The sequence below is a fragment of the Lepisosteus oculatus genome, chromosome 1 (genome assembly GCF_040954835.1).
Source record: "Lepisosteus oculatus isolate fLepOcu1 chromosome 1, fLepOcu1.hap2, whole genome shotgun sequence".
Classification (NCBI taxonomy): domain Eukaryota; kingdom Metazoa; phylum Chordata; class Actinopteri; order Semionotiformes; family Lepisosteidae; genus Lepisosteus; species Lepisosteus oculatus.
Genome location: NC_090696.1, coordinates 77258811 through 77275900, shown reverse-complemented (window position 1 = coordinate 77275900; position 17090 = coordinate 77258811). Strand labels below are relative to the sequence as shown.

Here is a 17090-nt window from a genome sequence, read left to right as displayed (position 1 = left end):
TTTTCTGTTATCTATCAGGCTTCCCTGTGCTTACAAGATGGGCAGTGTTCCAAAATCACACACAGCTCCCTACCTCCCTATTTGCTAAAGATCACTTATTTTAATAAATTATTTTACGAACCTACAGTATAGAATTACATAGTAGGCCTTGTGTCCAGCATTTTTCGAATCCACTTCAAACCAGTTCTAAATGTCCACCTTAGAAAAACTGTGTTTATAGGGACCCCCTCAACAGGAAGTTGGGATAAAAGTGGAACCAGAGCCAGTAAGCCTTCATTGATGGGTCTGTGGGTGTGAGGTGAATTAGGAGATGATTTTGTTAGGCTTTTTCTTAATAAGTTTTATATCTTTCACTGTTATCACTGAGGGCCAGATCACTCCTCCATTCAGCCATCAGTGAAAACATGAAGAAGATGTTATGCCTGGGCCTGCAGGAGCCATTAAGGCCAACACTGGGCCTACATTTTACTAAACACTGCAATTTTTGGTGGAAGATAAAAACGGAAAAAAAAAACAAAACAAATCCTACCAAGACAGATCCTGTAATCCTCCATAAACCCGCTCGTTGGCAGCCCCAGACAACGTGGAGTCCCCGTCCTGAATTATTTCTCTTAGACTTTAGCTCAGAAAGGTTAACTGTCATTTGCTTTGCATGAGTCGGGCTTCCATACAGTTTTCCTAAGCAAATGACTAATTTTGAGACATCGGGGAAAATTCATCATTGAAAATCCTGAGCTAAGGCCCGTCATAACATTCAGCTGCCTTTCAATAAGTTTAAAAATATAAAAATACTGAGGTGGAGGGAGCCTTGTAAATTTCTCAGAAATTGTTCCACCCAGTAATATCTTCTGTCTTACCCAGAATTCACAGGAATACCTCCTCCAGATGGGACCAGTTACTAATGCTCTCTTTCCTGGCCGCAGTAGGCATGGGGCAAAGAAAGGATTTCGACAGCAGTGTTTATGTGTGTACGTTTATAATTTAGCAGTGTAAACACCATCTTCTAGCCTTAGGGTAATATTGGCGCTAACATATTGCCAAGGTAGAATTAAAAATAAAGTACAGCACCTGTTTATATTTTTCTTAATTCTTTTTACATCTCATTATCTGCGATCAGTAATCGGTAATATCAGAGTCCCAGCAGGACAAATTCTAGTCTGATCTTGTATACTGTACAAGTGTGTGGATGTAATTTGTTCTGAAACAAACACAAGTTTTTCTGAGAGTTGCAAATAATTCTTTAAATTAATTTTTGGAAATCCGGTGCACACATTTTGGAATCTGCCTCCTTTGCTTTGGTTCTGTAGATATGTGACCCTCAGTGACTGACTAAAAGCTTCATTCACTCAAACTGGAGCTACAGATTCTCTACAGCTTCTGTCCATCTGCTGCCACAGCCCTGTTCAGGCATGTGGTGAAGGCTTAACAACTGAAAGTTGTCTTTTTTTTTCTTTCCAACAAGAAATTTAGTCTCTCAGCTTGTTTCTTTGGAGATACGGTATTTACTGTAATCTTAATTAAGTTTCCTACTTTCCAAGTCTTTTTTCCTGTGTCTTAGTACTTGGGTTTTCAATCAATAAGATACATATGGGGTATTTTTCTTCTATATAACCTTCTTATATCACCATAATTTAAAAAGTCTGTGATTTACCAGTTATGTACAATCTATGGGACTGCTTTTCTATGATTTTCCAGGCTGGTTTTCATCTAAAATTGTTCACATCAACTACTTTTAATACAAATTCATGACGAAACAAAAGGTCAGCATTTGTAGCATATATGTACAATGAAGTCTACTTAAAGCCAAAGTTCATACGAGGTTCACCAGAGCCCTGTGACTTGTCCCTGGATGGGACATCCGCTTCATCACTACTGGTATCCTGGAGTAATCCGAGTATTTGGGCTTAGGTGTCCCACCCAGTAATGTGACAGTAGTATCCATTGAAAGGAATGCACGCCCACTCCCCAGTAGCTACCTATATTTGGATATATGCATACTTCTAGATATCAACCTTTATACTTAAAGTAATTCCTCTCAGCCGTTTTCTAACCAATTCAGCCAACAAATGGTCACAAGAGAGCTGGAAACTATCCTCACTAGCAACAAGCTCAAGGCAGGACACACCCAGGATGGGACGCCAGTCCAGTGCGGATAGGAAGTAAGTGTTAAACATTTTTTTAGCATTTTAATGTTGTCAGTTTTCATCAGTGCTGCTCATGGTTTCCAGTGTTAACAATGTTACAAGCTATGGGAAATGTTATTTATCCACACAACCACCTGCTTCCCCATTACACTGTGATTTTTAACACTGATTAACACTGCTGGTTCACTCCGACAATCTTCCTGGGAAGACGCCTACTTATAAATGTTATCTGTGCATGGAAACCATATTTTGCCAGCTTTTCTCAGCAGGCAATCCAAGAGCTCTATGCACATTTGGACCAGCCCCAGGCTTTTCACTTCAGTGGCATCAGGTACGAAGCAGGTCTTTCCAAATACAGTAAACCTAGTCATGACCAAAGGAAGCCCAAGAGGTGCACTTCTATTTTTCAGCTGTAGACAAACAAAAAGTCCCAAGTAAAATTAGAACAAGCAGGGAAGCAGACACTTCAGTCAGTAGCTCATGTGAAAGCAAAACACCTATTCCCAGCAGCAATGAGGCAGAAACAACGACCAGGCGTGAACGTACAGACACAAACAAATATTTCAGGCTGCGCCACTTTCTGAAAACCGTCGAAAGTAAATACTTGAGATCATTTCAGCAAAATAACTTCTAACCTAGCAACAGCAGAATTTGGGGGGTGTTTGTGATGCACATATAGTGCTATCTAAAGAACCTCTTAGCATTGTGCAAAAAGAAAAACTAAAAGCTGTCAAGAGGCAGCGTGAAGTGAAAATGGCAAGCCACCACAGCTTCAGTCTGGGTTTTTGCATGTGGGTAAAAGCAAGGAGATGCGGCAGAAATGACTTTAATTATCAATCTTCCTCTATTCACTGAATACAGCCTTGCTAATAGTTACCGTAGGTTCTGAAATTGCTTGAGGAAGCAAAAAGGCACTGTAAACACCAGGAAAGAGCTGGCTAAAAAAACTCACATTGGAAATGACAACCGTCAAGTCAATTTTAAGAAAGTGTAATTTAAATTTCATCCATAAAGCTATAACATAAGTCATTACCTTTTAATAGTCTCTATCAAATCATTACATGTTCAATTTAGTTTGACTGTGCAATTTGCTACATTTTTGAAGGGGGTGCAATACAGCTGAAAGAACAGGTTCAAAGAAAGGTCATTTAAATCAACACTAAATTATCATTAAATTTAATCTAAATGATCCTGCGAATGTCATGCCTATGTCTTTCTTTACACAGAAAGAAAGTGTGTAACATTCGTGTCTGGGGTACAGTACAGGACAGTCTGTGTCAGGGTGCTGGGTGTGCATACACTGTATCTGTATGAACAGCTTTGGGATGAAAGGTGCAAAAGAAATGTAACAAATTATTCAACAAACCTATAAAGTAAATACATGCATTTTGCTTTTTTATATCCTCTATAATTTGCTGTATTTTTCAGTGAATAAGGCTGACCAAGCGTGTGATTACCTATGGAATATTTTTAGACTAAAAGGGGAATTTTTTTTATTCTCTGTTACTGTAGATGAGCAAAAGTACTTGACTGAATGACACTCACTCCCATTCTGTAAACTGAATATTTATCTCATTTACTGTATCTTATGTTCCGTGGTTATGCCAAATTCCATTTAGAGAAACTATAAATATTCAAAGTTTGAACAGAATAAAGAAAGTATTTTTTTTTTTGCTGTTCATCTTCTTTACATTTACATTAGCAGATGGAGTGGTGGCACTGTGGTTAAGGATCTGCACCTGTGGCTCGAAGGTTGCTGGTTCAAGTCTCACAGCCAGCAGAGGAATCCTACTCTGTTGGGCCCTTGAGGAAGGCCCTTAACCCCAACTGTTCTGACCACAAGCTTCTCTCCCTGTCTGTGTCTCATGGAAAGCAAGCTGGGGTATGCAAAAAGACAAATTCCTAATGCAAGAAATTGTATATGGCTAATAAAGTGATCTTATCTTATCATTTAAATAAACAAACATAGGCGGACATTTTAGGACTAGCAGAATAGATTCCCTATATTTAATCCCTGGTGTTCAAATGCCAGAGTTGCTATTCCCATCACCTCGGGATAATACACATTCTCCACAAGGCTTTTAAAAAACAAAATGTGTGTGTGCTAATTTAGAAAGACTTAAAAAAAACAAGAAAAGGGAACCCCCCATTCCTCCTGGATTTTGTGTGAAAATGCTGCTCTGAAGGGTTCAGAAATGAACAGTGTCTCTGTCTAAATCCTATGCTTTCAAGACTGCGTTTTCAGCGGAATAGTGTACTGTGGGATTTTTAAAAAGATTCTAACGCATCCCTTCACAGAGAAACCGCTTTAATGCCCAAACAAATTGCATGCGAACTGAGATGAGATGAAATGTGGTGCAGGCTGACTTGTTTTAGAGTCTAGAGTGATTCTAGGGTCCAGAGACATTGGCTAGGACCAACCTAGTGTTTTTTTTTTCGGCATTGTATGAGTAAAGAATTGTACTTAATGTGCAAACAAATTGTCATAAATGTTAAACAAAATGTCACAATCTTTCCTGTTTCAATATGGAACAAAATGGTTTGTGTTTTGTAGGATGTTGCCACTACGCCACGTGGGACTCGTTTTGTGGCCACGAACCCGGCTGTTGAGAAGAGGTCTGTTACTTATTTGAGGGTTTTTGCAGAGAGATATACAGTACTGTACAAAATGAGAAATGGGACTCTCAAGTAAGAGAATTTCTTAATTTCTTACTTCAGATCTTGAAATGGTTCTGCTCTGACATGCGGGGTTTCGACCGAGTGCCCAAAAACTGCTCCTTCCGTACCTGAAAGATATTCGACAGGAATCACTGAATAACACGAAAATCAAACAAAACATGAAAAAAAACAAACACCAGAACCTTGCCTTTAAAATGGAGGAAAGAGATGTGGTTCGGAATTATTTGGCTTGACTTAAAGCCAAGCATGATTTAGATGCAACTGTAGATCAATTGTTTCCTCGTGGATTTTCTCTATTTTCTATTTTAGTGTTTTGACTTTCTAGAGTTCCTCGAGTGAAGGGAAGGACAGGCGGGGGGAATACAGGTCCTCCTCCACATCTAGAGATATTTTCCTCTAACCCTTGATATACTGCAGGCAGTTCTGATCCCGAAACCTGGTGTGTCCATAGATTTTCAAGTGGACTCGGCACAAATGAACCTCAGTCAGCTCATTACTGGGTTACCTGGACCTGTTTTACAGCTTCTCCCAGCTGCTTTGAGGAGACCTTGAAAACCTGCAGGCACACCATCCCTCCAAGATCAGTGTTACTTGACCTCGTGCTCGCCGAACGTTTCTCCTGTGAAAAAGGGTGACTAGGTGATGCAGATCACTGAGAGAACTACTGAGTGAGTCATCAACATGGGCGAATAAACAACGTAAGGGGCGAGATGCAAGAAGCAAGACCCTCGCTCTTGATCTTGCAGGCTAAAAAAGGAACACCAGCTACTCTCTGGCCAGAGACTTGGAAACAGAGGTAATTAAGACGAATTAAGTCAATAACTGATCAATTAAGCCATTGACAGCCTAGGCAGAATCCAAACCAAAAGACCCTATGGCGCTCCAGCACCCTATGTCCCTATCCCCTGTTTTAATTTCCTCTTCATTACAGTCAATGCTGTTACAAGCGGAAATGTTTGCCAGAAATGTAAAATGCGCAGCACCTCAGGCCCCTAAAGTGTTGGCAACACTGACATAATATATCTGAACAACAACAAAAAAAATGTGAGAGAAAGAGGGATGTACAGTAGCAGAACACCAGCATCAATCGCAGCTCCCGCCAGTGATGTGATGTGGGGGGCTGGTCTTGTGCTCAGGGCTGCCTTCTATACAGTATGTATGGAAGTCTTGTGTGTAAACTGTGGTTGGGGGAGCTTCTTTCAGTTCTTCAAGCCGCATGCAGAGTGAGAAAAGTGTCTCCTTTTTAACATTTAATTGCCACATACAAAGAATTAACTAAAACCCAACATGACAGCTAGGGATCCTTCAGAGTTTTTTTAAATAATTTGAGGCGATTCCTCCACGGCGAGCTGGGACAATTACTTCACGCATTTGAACAGAGTCGCTTCCTACCTGTCACCCTCAGTTTCTCCGCGCCAATGCTGATGGCTTCCTCGTCAGCAGAAAACAGCACTTTTCCCCCGTCACTGGTCTTCACTTCGAATCGCTGGCATTGTGCTTCTACAGTCTCTGATCCTGCAAATTAAGCAGAGATGAAACACAGAGTTTTCACGTTAGGGATTCCTCGTACCGAACCCATCTCCGACACCCTCCTTTCCCCGTCATCTGCAGGAGCAGAGAAAAGAAATGCCAAGGCGATGACTGTCAATCAGTAACATGAATTCTTTGATGCCACAGCTGGCCTGACACAGAAAGGCACATGCTACACGCTACATATTCACTGGTGGAAACTGTGCTCCTGAATGAACAAATTTCCGATAAAGAATTGCAATTCGTATTTCCCCATCTTTCCTCACCTTCCCTGAATTTGATATCGGTCCCCCAAGAAGGTGGGTCATTTAACAAAACCGTTGCGTTGCTGCCATGACTCGTCAGACTAAACTGATGTGCATTCAGGGATGGAAACAAGAGACACTTGGGGGGGAACAAACCTCTCCACCAAGCACAGTCTCCTGGGATTCTCCAACAAATAGTCTCCCGTCCTGGCCGAAATTTCTCGTGTTCAAGACAGAGAAAGAACACATTCAAACGGGAAATATGAATGATTCCTTACACTTTTCTGGACTCTCCACTCAAAGCGCTTTGCAGGTAACGTACCCCCACCCCCAGTGTGTACCCCCACCTGGTTGATGTGACAGCAGCCAGAGTGCGCCAGTCCGCTCCCCACACACCTGCTATCGGTGAGGAGCAGAACAGCGTGATGAAGCCCGTTCAGAGATGGGGATTATTAGGAGGCCCCACTAACACCACTTCAAATTTATCTCTTTGTCCAGAGGAGAAACAAAGTCCTTGTTAATACTAAAAACAGGGTAAAAAAAAACGCAGAATGGCTGGCAAACAGATGATGAATATATTACAAGCGTTTAAAATGTGAACCAGAACTTGTGACTGAAGCTTGTTTAAGAGCCCCCAAGGCTTCATATACATCCTGAAAATTATGCTTAATACAGTCGCTCTGCGGAAAGCAAGTACTCGATCTTCATTAACATAAAACATAACAACCATGGAGCATGTGTGGCTTTTCTTTGATCACACAATGCGCCTTTAATATGATGAACTCTCCTCAGAGATTTAGCAAAATCACTGGAGGAGGCAATTTTTTTTTTTTGGAGGAAGACTGGAAGTTAGACAACATGGTAACATTACACTTGCTTTAATTGGACAATTTTCCCCATTATGCACATCTGGCTCAGTAAACATGAACTAAACATTTCGCATTTAGGATGTCTGATATTTTTTTTTATTAAAGAACCCAGCAAATCTAAAAATATTTGGTAGAAGAAAAAAAGAAACCGGGTCTTATTTTTCTTTTTTCAAAAAAAGTATAATACCGACCAAAAAAGTTAAAAAAAGCAAGATTGTTTTAAAGGCATGCCTGTAAATCAATGAAACAGAACAAACCTCAAATATTATGTCTTATTTCAGAAGCTGTAACTGTACGCTGCTGTTAACATCTGCTTATCAGAAAAGCAATAGCTCTGAAACCCCATTAAAAGAAAACATAATGGAACATAGGCACAGGATCGCCCAAATAAACACTGTCATTGTGAACATGTGCGTTTCAGTTTTTACTATCTGGTTAACATCATATGGATGAAATATATTTTTACAACACCAGAATGCCAAATATTAAAACAAAGCATGAACAGCCACCATCAAGATTTTTGGTAAACCACAAAAAACGAATTGCTCAGTTTCAACAGAAATAATGACATTAACTCCTACTCTATTGTTATATAGTAACATAATGTTATATAGCGGGTGTTGATTAAACGTAAACAGCAACTTACAGTACATTACTGTTGCTCCTACATGTGAAATGACTAATTCAATGAGAAACTTATATTACAAGCAAAACACAGATTACAAAATTACACTTGTATAATCCTCTTGTGCCTTTTCATACTATTAAAGAAAAAATAATTTTAGATTTGCTGTACAGGGAGTAAAAAGGACAGTAACATTTCATAACTCAACTAAGCACGTATCAGCTGTGCTGTCTCGAAACTGAGTGAAAACAGATGTAGAGTTGGCAACTGCATAGGGATGAAAGCCATGTGACTTATTCAGATCGCAACTGAAATGTTTGGGGAAAATTCAGAGGTCATGCTTGGGGGCTCATTACAACTTGTCTTTGCCTTTTGGTGTGGCGAACTAAACGGCATTTCTGATGCCAAAACAAAGACCTTTTGTACTATTCATCATGTAAGGACTAAATTTTACACCGCGGCCGAGCTGCAGTCACAGACTTCAATACAGACTTCAAAAAAGATCTCAATCCACTCACTGCAAGGCTCTAAGAGTCTAATGCCATCCAGAGATGCTGGGTAGTTTCATATGCAGACAGGGTGAGCACGACAGGTGGGATATTGGCCTTTATGTGGATGGAGGTGTGGTGCTTCAGCCATGTCTACACTATGTTTAGCACATTACTAAAATTATACACCAGACCAAGGAAAGATTAAAGTTGTTTGGCTTCAGAAGAGCTCAATGAGTGAATGAGCCCACTTGAGGTACTTTAGGTGTTGCTAATACTGTATATGCCTGAGTCCTGTCACTAGATATGCTCAGTGCTGCCAGGAATGGGTCACGATTAGTTCGATGGGGCTCTACTGGCTTTCCTGTGACTGGCCAAGTGCACACAAGCTTGCAGTGACTTCTCTGAGGGACATGCCCCTTCTCCAGCTCATGCGACCTCTCCTGCCAGGCACTGTGTGTAAAATGGCTTGTGGCTCTGTTGGTGGCTGTGTTGGAGGAGCTGGTCTGCCTATCTCCCTGTCTCCCACTGTCATGGCTGGAGAGCAGAAGCTTAAAACAAGAGAGCTGGGTTCCAGATTGGATGGCTAATCCTTATAATTGAGGACACCCTTGGTACAAGCTAGGAGTATTGCCATTTTCAAAGGAAAGTCTTTTTAATTACCTTAATTCATAATTAGGTAAGATTTTATTACCACTTTGCAAGTAATTCTTTGCAAGTCACTGGTGCTTCTTTTAATCCCTTATTGTTATAGAGAGCATAAAAAATAAGAGTACATAAGGAAACTATTTTTAAAAACATTTACTTTATACCCTGTTTGTTAAAATAAACACTCTTATTATGCAATTATGAAAAGCACAATGCATTCATCAAAAAGCTGACTACACTTTAATACAAAGAAAAACATTCTTTCTTTAGTAAAATATTTTCTTGCCTAACAATTATGAATATAGATAGATAGATACTTTATTGATCCCATGAGGGAAACTGCAGATAATGTAGCACTTTCAGGCTCACATGGGTATGCACCCTACCAGCTGGGGAATCGAACCCAGGCCTCTAACATCACTCAACAGGGAAGCAGCCAGTCGAGCTACAGCGAGATCTGCAATATATGACTGAAACTGCTTCACCAATTGTATTAAAGAGGAACTTGAGCAAGGCCAGGTTGAAGAATCCTACCGTTAAATTTAGCCAGGGCACCGTGATTTACACCTGTAGTCTTCAAAAACAGTGCTGCAGGACTCCTGCCCCAGCACTGAGGAGGCCAAACCTTGCTTAGGCTCTGAGATCTGATGAGATCAGGCCAGGCTAGAAAGTGGCAATGCGAGATACTGTTGTTCTAGATATTTTCAGAAAGCAGAACTGAGCAGAAAGCACATACTGTAGAGTTAAAGGTCAAAGATGGAGACAGCTATTTCAGCCTTATTAGGACTCATCAGATAACAGCTAACTCTGACCCGTGAAATATATTTTATTAATTGTATTAATGATTTTTTAACATCTTTACAGTTCAAAAGGGGCACAAGTACATTTGAACACTTTGTAGCAACAGGTGTATTTTTTTACAGTTATGCTAATAATACTGACTACAAACTTTATCATGTAAATAATGTTATGATTATCACTTTCAAAATCATTCTTGAAAATGCATGATATACATTTACTTAATTTTTAGTTAAAGCTCATGAGCAGAATGAATATAAGTACAGCTACTGTACAGATTCACTGTTAACTATAGTTGACAGCATCCACAAAGTCTAGAAAAGCAATGCAATTATTGAGGTTTCGAGATGTTGTGTGCAAATAACATTTTATGTTACACTTTGAAGGATCATCATAAAAAATGTACTATTTAAGAACTCGCCAATATTTGAAAAGTAGAAGTTATGTTCTTTAAGGAAAACATCATTTAAAATAAATTATAAGTGTAATTAACGAGATTAATGAGCACATAAGATCACAAATTGCCTTCTTATGACCATTAATTGATATTGATTTTTTTTGTCTCAGCAAGGGATTGATGATGTTTCAAGATCATTTTAAAGTCATCCAAAGTGTCACTTCATTGTTAGGAGGGTGTACATCACTGTTAAAATAATTTTAATTCCATGTAGCTGAAATGCTAATTTCGTTCCTAGTTATTCTTTAATGGTTCTTGAAAAAACTATTTCAGAGAATTTCAGAAGTAAATTATTGCCCATTAATACTGTTATTTTCTTCTTGTGTAAAAAATAGCTTAATCATATGTATTCTCTGAAACTATCCACATACATGAACATCCAAACTTTTTTGACAGCATTTCAAATGATTTTTTCTTTATAAATGGTAGTGCTGTTGTGGAGGGGGGTGACCTTTCCAATCCCTGAGCATCTTTTCGACTGCTAGGTAAGATCACTGTGTACCACATGAACACGCATCGGAAGCATATTCTAGGTTCAGTGTGTGGAGATGAAAGGAGATGAAAAGAAAATTGTTTTTTGAAAGTAGGCCAACTTTGAACTTGTGTATTAAAGGTTAAAAGAAAGAAAACTGCACCGCAAGGCATTACTGTTCTTCAAAAAAACAAAACAAATAATGATTTATGGTTGGGGGAAAAAAGATAGTGTTTACATAAACTTGATTACAGTCATTAATTAAATGGGGGAAAAAATCAGGACATTCATACCACCTACGCTAATCAGGGAGAGAAGAAAATATGGTTGATTCCATACATACTGTAGGTGAAGTCAATTTAACGAAAATAGATTGTTCTGGATATTTATTTACAGGGTGTCTCCCCTTGATCACCCTTGACAAGAGGGATCGTGATGTATTACGATATCCTTTATTATTTAAGAAACCAAGCCCTTAGGAATCACTTCTATGTGACATCCCTACACCTTCAGCTGTTATTCCCTCAGTGATATGCTATGTGAGGCACATCTACATTTTGACATAATACAACGTGCATTACTACTGAACATTTTAAAAGCTGCGTCTCTCTGTCAACCTAATAAGCTGGTTTACTGAATTTTAAAAAAGCCATTTTCGTGTCTGTTCAATGCCTTTTTTAATGGCAATACCTAACGAAACTTTAAAGGTAATTGTAATTACATTATTATTCATTTTTATCAGCTACCATAGAGGGTGCTGTAGTAGTTTTTTTCAAAACCCAGTGATTATTTTTCCATAGATTTTTCAGTACATATCTAAACATAACCTTTGTTGACATTAAAGACAGCGGCTGTTTGTTTATATTATATTTCATTTATATGCAATACATAAAAAAAGATACTCAGTAAAAGAACAATGAAAATGAGACAATTTCTCTCCCCAAAGAGTCGCAGGAATTTAAAAGGGATAAAATATACCATTAATTTATTAAAGATATCACAGTGGCAAATAGTCATGAAGACTACAAAAAATACTAACGAATGATTAAGCCTACATAATGGGATAAGTACAAAATCAAATAAGATGGATGGCAGAGAATATTAATGAGAATTATTTTAGTCATGAAGTCACAAGCAAATGGTCTGTGGAGGACTATAAACCCTGTTTCAATTACTACATTAGAAAATCTATGATCCCTCACAAAGAATATCACTATTATATGGCCCTATTTGATTCATCAGGGTTGAAGTTTTGAAACAATAGTGATGTTAACTCCTTTAATCCATCTGAAACATATCACTGAGCCCAACTAGGTGCCTGGGGCTGTTCTCAAAACCAATGACAATGCGGTTTGCATTTAACATTTCAACACAAGCTTACAGTTAAATGTTTTTCCCAGACAGATTAATTATTCATGTCCCACATGTAACTTAATTAGCGTCAACCATTGAGAACATGGTTTCAACAGGGTTACCATTGTCCATTTTAGTGTCAGTGTGCTGCTGATGTTGGCTTTAAACACTGGAACATAAAGTAAAAATGAGCAACAAGGACAGGTTGGCTCTGCAGTATAGAAGAGAACTGTTATATGAAACATTCTGTGATGGCTTTAGTCTGAAACCTACAAACCCAAACAGTAGAAAGTTAAGCAAACATACTGTAAGTCTTTAGTGAATTAGCACTTCAAATAGGAAACAATGTCTTCCCAGATCCATTCCACTGTATTCCTTCTACAATATATCAGGCCTTAATTATTACATGAGTCTGACAGGTCTTATGTAGTCATTAATGCCTTTGTGTGGACAAGGTGCTACTGTATAGTGAAACAGGCTGCACTATCACAGTTGCCTGGTCTGTCCCACCAAAGAGCTCCTTGGAAACTATCCCAACACGGGAGGAGGAAGCAACAGACACCAACGGCTTGACCAAAATGGAAAAGACATCGAAACCCCTTCCAAGAGCTGGAAGTTCCTAAGAGCCCTTTGTCCCAAAACAGAAAAGGGCATAAACTGTGAGCTTAAGGAACCCGGTCTTGTGTTGTATCAGTTTCACCGAGATCATAACTGACCCAGGCAGGTGCGTAGATGTTCACATATTCAAAGCTCTTATAGCCCTGTGTGACAGGCCTGTGGGTCCCCAGGATCCCAAAGCCAGACCGCTGCACTCCTCTCTGTTTGAAAGTGTGCTCCTGTTAGCAGGTGTGTGAGTCGGCCAGCCACAGGACGAGAGACAGCCCGCCCAGGAGCTCCCTCAGCAGGCCGGAGGGAGGAGGCGAGGGTCTGGGCGGGATGCTCAAGGTGTTGACCAGTGGAAGATGAGGGCAGAAAGGCGGCACAATGAGCCGCAGAAGGGTGGCTAAGACAGCAGCGTGGGGTCTGAAATTCTGCAGAACGGATAAAGGGCACTGCCGCGTGGCGATCTACTCCGGCCCCTCTCACCCTGTCAGTCTGGTGCGCTTTTCAGTTAACGGTCACCCGCAGAGCCGACTTAAAAGGCTTCCCTGAGGACTGCCACTGTCCATGGCCTCAGACCGCCAGCCAGGCGCGTACAATGGTCTCAGAGGCGTGCTCAAGTCTCCCCTGGAGTGCCAGACAAAATCTTTACTGCGGTAAAGGTTGATGCACGCTTCCATCTGAACAAAGCAAACACATTCATTATCTACTTTTCCATGTCAGACCATAAAAGTCAATAAATTAAAGCCTTTCCTGTATTTAAGTTACACATTTTCACTAAATGCTCACTGGCAAGCAATGATTTTGCGAGAGTCTAAGAACCCCCTCTTCTACACCGATGGCCTGACTGATTTACTGCGCAGTATTTGTCCCCTGATTGAAGCTGGTGTGTTACAATAACACAAGTTCACTTTTCATTTTTATGACCCTAATTCAAATGACGAGTGACAGGCCCTTCCTCAGATTAATGAGATTGTCAGATAGAAGGAAGAGCCAACAATAAAAGTGTAGTGCCCTCTCAAGGACTGGTTATAGCACCAGTGTCTGCAAGTAATTTAATTGTACTTAGTAACTCACTGAAAGTCATGATATGCCAGGAATATTCCATCTTATTGCCAGTAAATGCAATTTCATTTTTAGAGGTCATACTTCACTTTTCATTTGCATGTCAAAGCCAAAGAAAATATCCAAAACACTTACACCTCCTAAATTATAATTAAAAGCGTCAATAGTAATTTGCATTTATTAAATTACCTTATACCTGAGCAGATGTGGCAAATCACTTTTTTATGTTTTACAATGCAGCAGGGCCTCCCCTGGGCAAGCTCCCAGGATGTACTGTACCTTCCTCAGTGGATGTAGTGTCCTATTTTCAGATTAATGTTATTGCTGCTAGGAGGTTCACAGGCAAAATAAAGATTTTAACAGCTCCTCAATGTTCTGACTGAAAAAAGGCTTTAAAAGTTTCCCTGAACTGTAATAGGACAGGGAAAAAAGAGTAATAAAGACATATTTAAAAACAGATTACATTCGTCCCCAATAGCCACTGGTTGTTAATCATCTCACTTGTACAGTATAGTACCGGGCCATTCGTTACTTCCTCTGGTTTGTGTGGTTGTTTCAAACAAATACACGTCACACCTTTCAGGTTTGCGTATGACAACAACAATCGCTCCTTGGGCCCTGACCACAGAACTATAGCTTTTCCTTAACCCATGATGCAGCTAAAATTATGACAAACACGACTGGTTGCCCACAAAATTATCGAATGTGTCAAAACGTCAGCCAAAAATCTTGAGAAAACACTTGATATATTCCAGTGGGACATATTAGTCTGATGATAATAGAAACCAGGAATCCTTGTGAATTTTATTTTGAAAGAGTCAATTCAATTTTTGGTTGGCATTTCTTGACAAATCTTGACTATTCTCCACTTGAAGTAAGTTTTAGACTGCCAAGTATCACTTAAAATGGTAAGAGACCTCTTAAACGTATGTTGGTATCAGTCACTGAAAAAAAGGAAACATTAAACAAAGTATGTTGCATAAGGGTACTGTCCAGCACCCCAACAATGCCTCTTGGAGATTCAGTTTCTGATGAGATGAAATGCTGCTTACTTCCTGTAGCTCCACAAACCTAATAGCTGCATGAAACACAGGACTTCTCTGTGCGTTTAATCCTGAATATGTTCTATATGCTTACAGGCGAACTACTGGGGATCATCACACCTTCATCCTTTAAGGATGACACCTACTTGCCTGGCCAGGCATCACCTGGGAATCCCCCAGGAGGAGGAGCTGGGACCTGTAGCAGAGGTGGCATCCGGAGACACATGGTCCTCACCATGGTCACCATGTGGTCAGTGGCATCACCCAACATCTCACCCAGACAGGCAACACGGAATGAAAGGGTGAACTGATGACTAGCTTCTTGTGCAATAGGAACTGTGTGTGAATGAGATCCTTAGTCATGTACTTAACTCGGGGATTAAAGAACATTCCAAAATTATATTCATGGAGTGAAAACCTATTCAAAGTCTGACCTATACCAAGCAATTTGCATCCCTAAAATAATGAGAGAGATTGCGCATTTCAAATGATCTGTTGCAAATATCTACTCATTAATAGGAACTGGGCCTGGAAATATGTCCATGCCAAAGACAGAGGGGAAAAAGTCAAATATGCCTGTCCTGCAGTCCTGATGTTAACATTCAAAACTGAAGTTTAGCCTGCTTTAAACTGCCGAACAGCTAATGCAGATATACTGTAGACACTCATCGCTTCCTTCGGAATATAATTAATTAGATTAATTAATTTCCGCTCTTCTTCAGTTCAGTCAATCCAAAGACTTAACAAGAAAAAAAATTATAAAGTGACAAGGGTTGCTCATTATCCTGCCTGTACATAACAGCTCAGTAATTAACCTGAATTGAGGATTACTTTGCTTATATTTATTTCCAGTTCTTCAAACTATAAGTGAAGGAGCACAAAATACAAAAAGATCCTACAACAGCTGTAATTACACTTGCGGCTCTACTCTAGTAACAGTTAACTGAATATTTCTTCCTCGTACAAAATGTCTTCAGTATTTGTTACCTGAGGAGTTTATTATTTTAAGGCAAGGAGCAAGAATGAGTCTCTACACCTGCCTGACAAAAGCAGGAAGGAGATCAGAATCCTAAATACTCCTATGACCATGGTGGAGAGGGGGGAAGAAAAAAAAGTTTAATAAAGGAAAAATAAATCAAATAAAAAAAACTCAATGTTTAGCCTCCATGCTAAAAACAAAAAGGGACTGAAACTGAAAGCCGAAGTCGAATATGTTTAACAATGAACTCACCAACAGTGAGCTGTCCTGTAAGCTGCCCAAGGTCATTCCGTGCATTCACAGTCACATTCCTGTCAGACTGCAAGATCAGTGGGCTGTCCTGAGGAAGAAGAGACACAAGGAAGGAAAAATAACGGGGGGGAGGATAGAGAAGAGACAGAGATAAGCAAATTCATTAAATTCAATACCATGGCCAGCTATTCAAACACGCCTCACCTTTAATGCACCAGATAACAGTGAATGTAGCAGACCATGTCCCCCTTTATCATAATGTGTGTGTTGGTGTGTCTCGGACGTGAAAACAAATACAGTAATGGATTAAACACACAATGTCCTGAATGACTGTATCGCCGCGATTAGTTATAGTAGTGATGGATAAAAACAGGAGGCAGCAGACTAACCCAATGCCTGAAAGGTTGAAAGGTATCATGGGATTCTGCCTAAAATGGTGCTTAAATGGCGTTTCACTGAACATGAGGTGAAACACTACCGGATCGCCTACTGTAGAAGTGCTTTTTTCTCTGTCTGGAAGGGATGTCAGTAGTGAAAGAAGCCACTTGGAATGTCAGGTGTAATCACACTCTCATCGGTTTGACTATTTTTACAACATCCTGCTTCTAGAAAGAACCATGGCCCGTTTCTGCTCAGCACCTGAAGCCGAACTTTCAGGCAGGTGAAAGGTGAAGCATCTATAAAGAGATCTGGTTTAGTGTCTGTTGTTCATCATACTCCATACTGCATTGTATCCTGGGGTGTTTCTTCCTGCTCTGTACCCTGTCACGCATTTTGCTGGGATTATGCAACTCCTAACTTGTCTCCAATAAAACTATTCACAACAAGCTACTGTACAAGACA

The 17090-nt window shown here is 39.9% G+C and overlaps 1 protein-coding gene across 1 annotated transcript in view; it reads right to left on the bottom strand.

The window, feature by feature from the left end:
• Nucleotides 1-17090, bottom strand: part of LOC102684917 (zeta-sarcoglycan) — a 212021-nt gene that overhangs the window by 25687 nt on the left and 169244 nt on the right. The window contains exons 4-6 of the mRNA XM_006629983.3: nucleotides 16248-16335; nucleotides 6216-6338; nucleotides 4858-4930 (exon numbers count right to left, since the gene is read on the bottom strand). Of these exons, the coding sequence (XP_006630046.2) occupies nucleotides 4858-4930; nucleotides 6216-6338; nucleotides 16248-16335 (284 nt within the window). The remainder of the gene's footprint in view (nucleotides 1-4857; nucleotides 4931-6215; nucleotides 6339-16247; nucleotides 16336-17090) is intronic.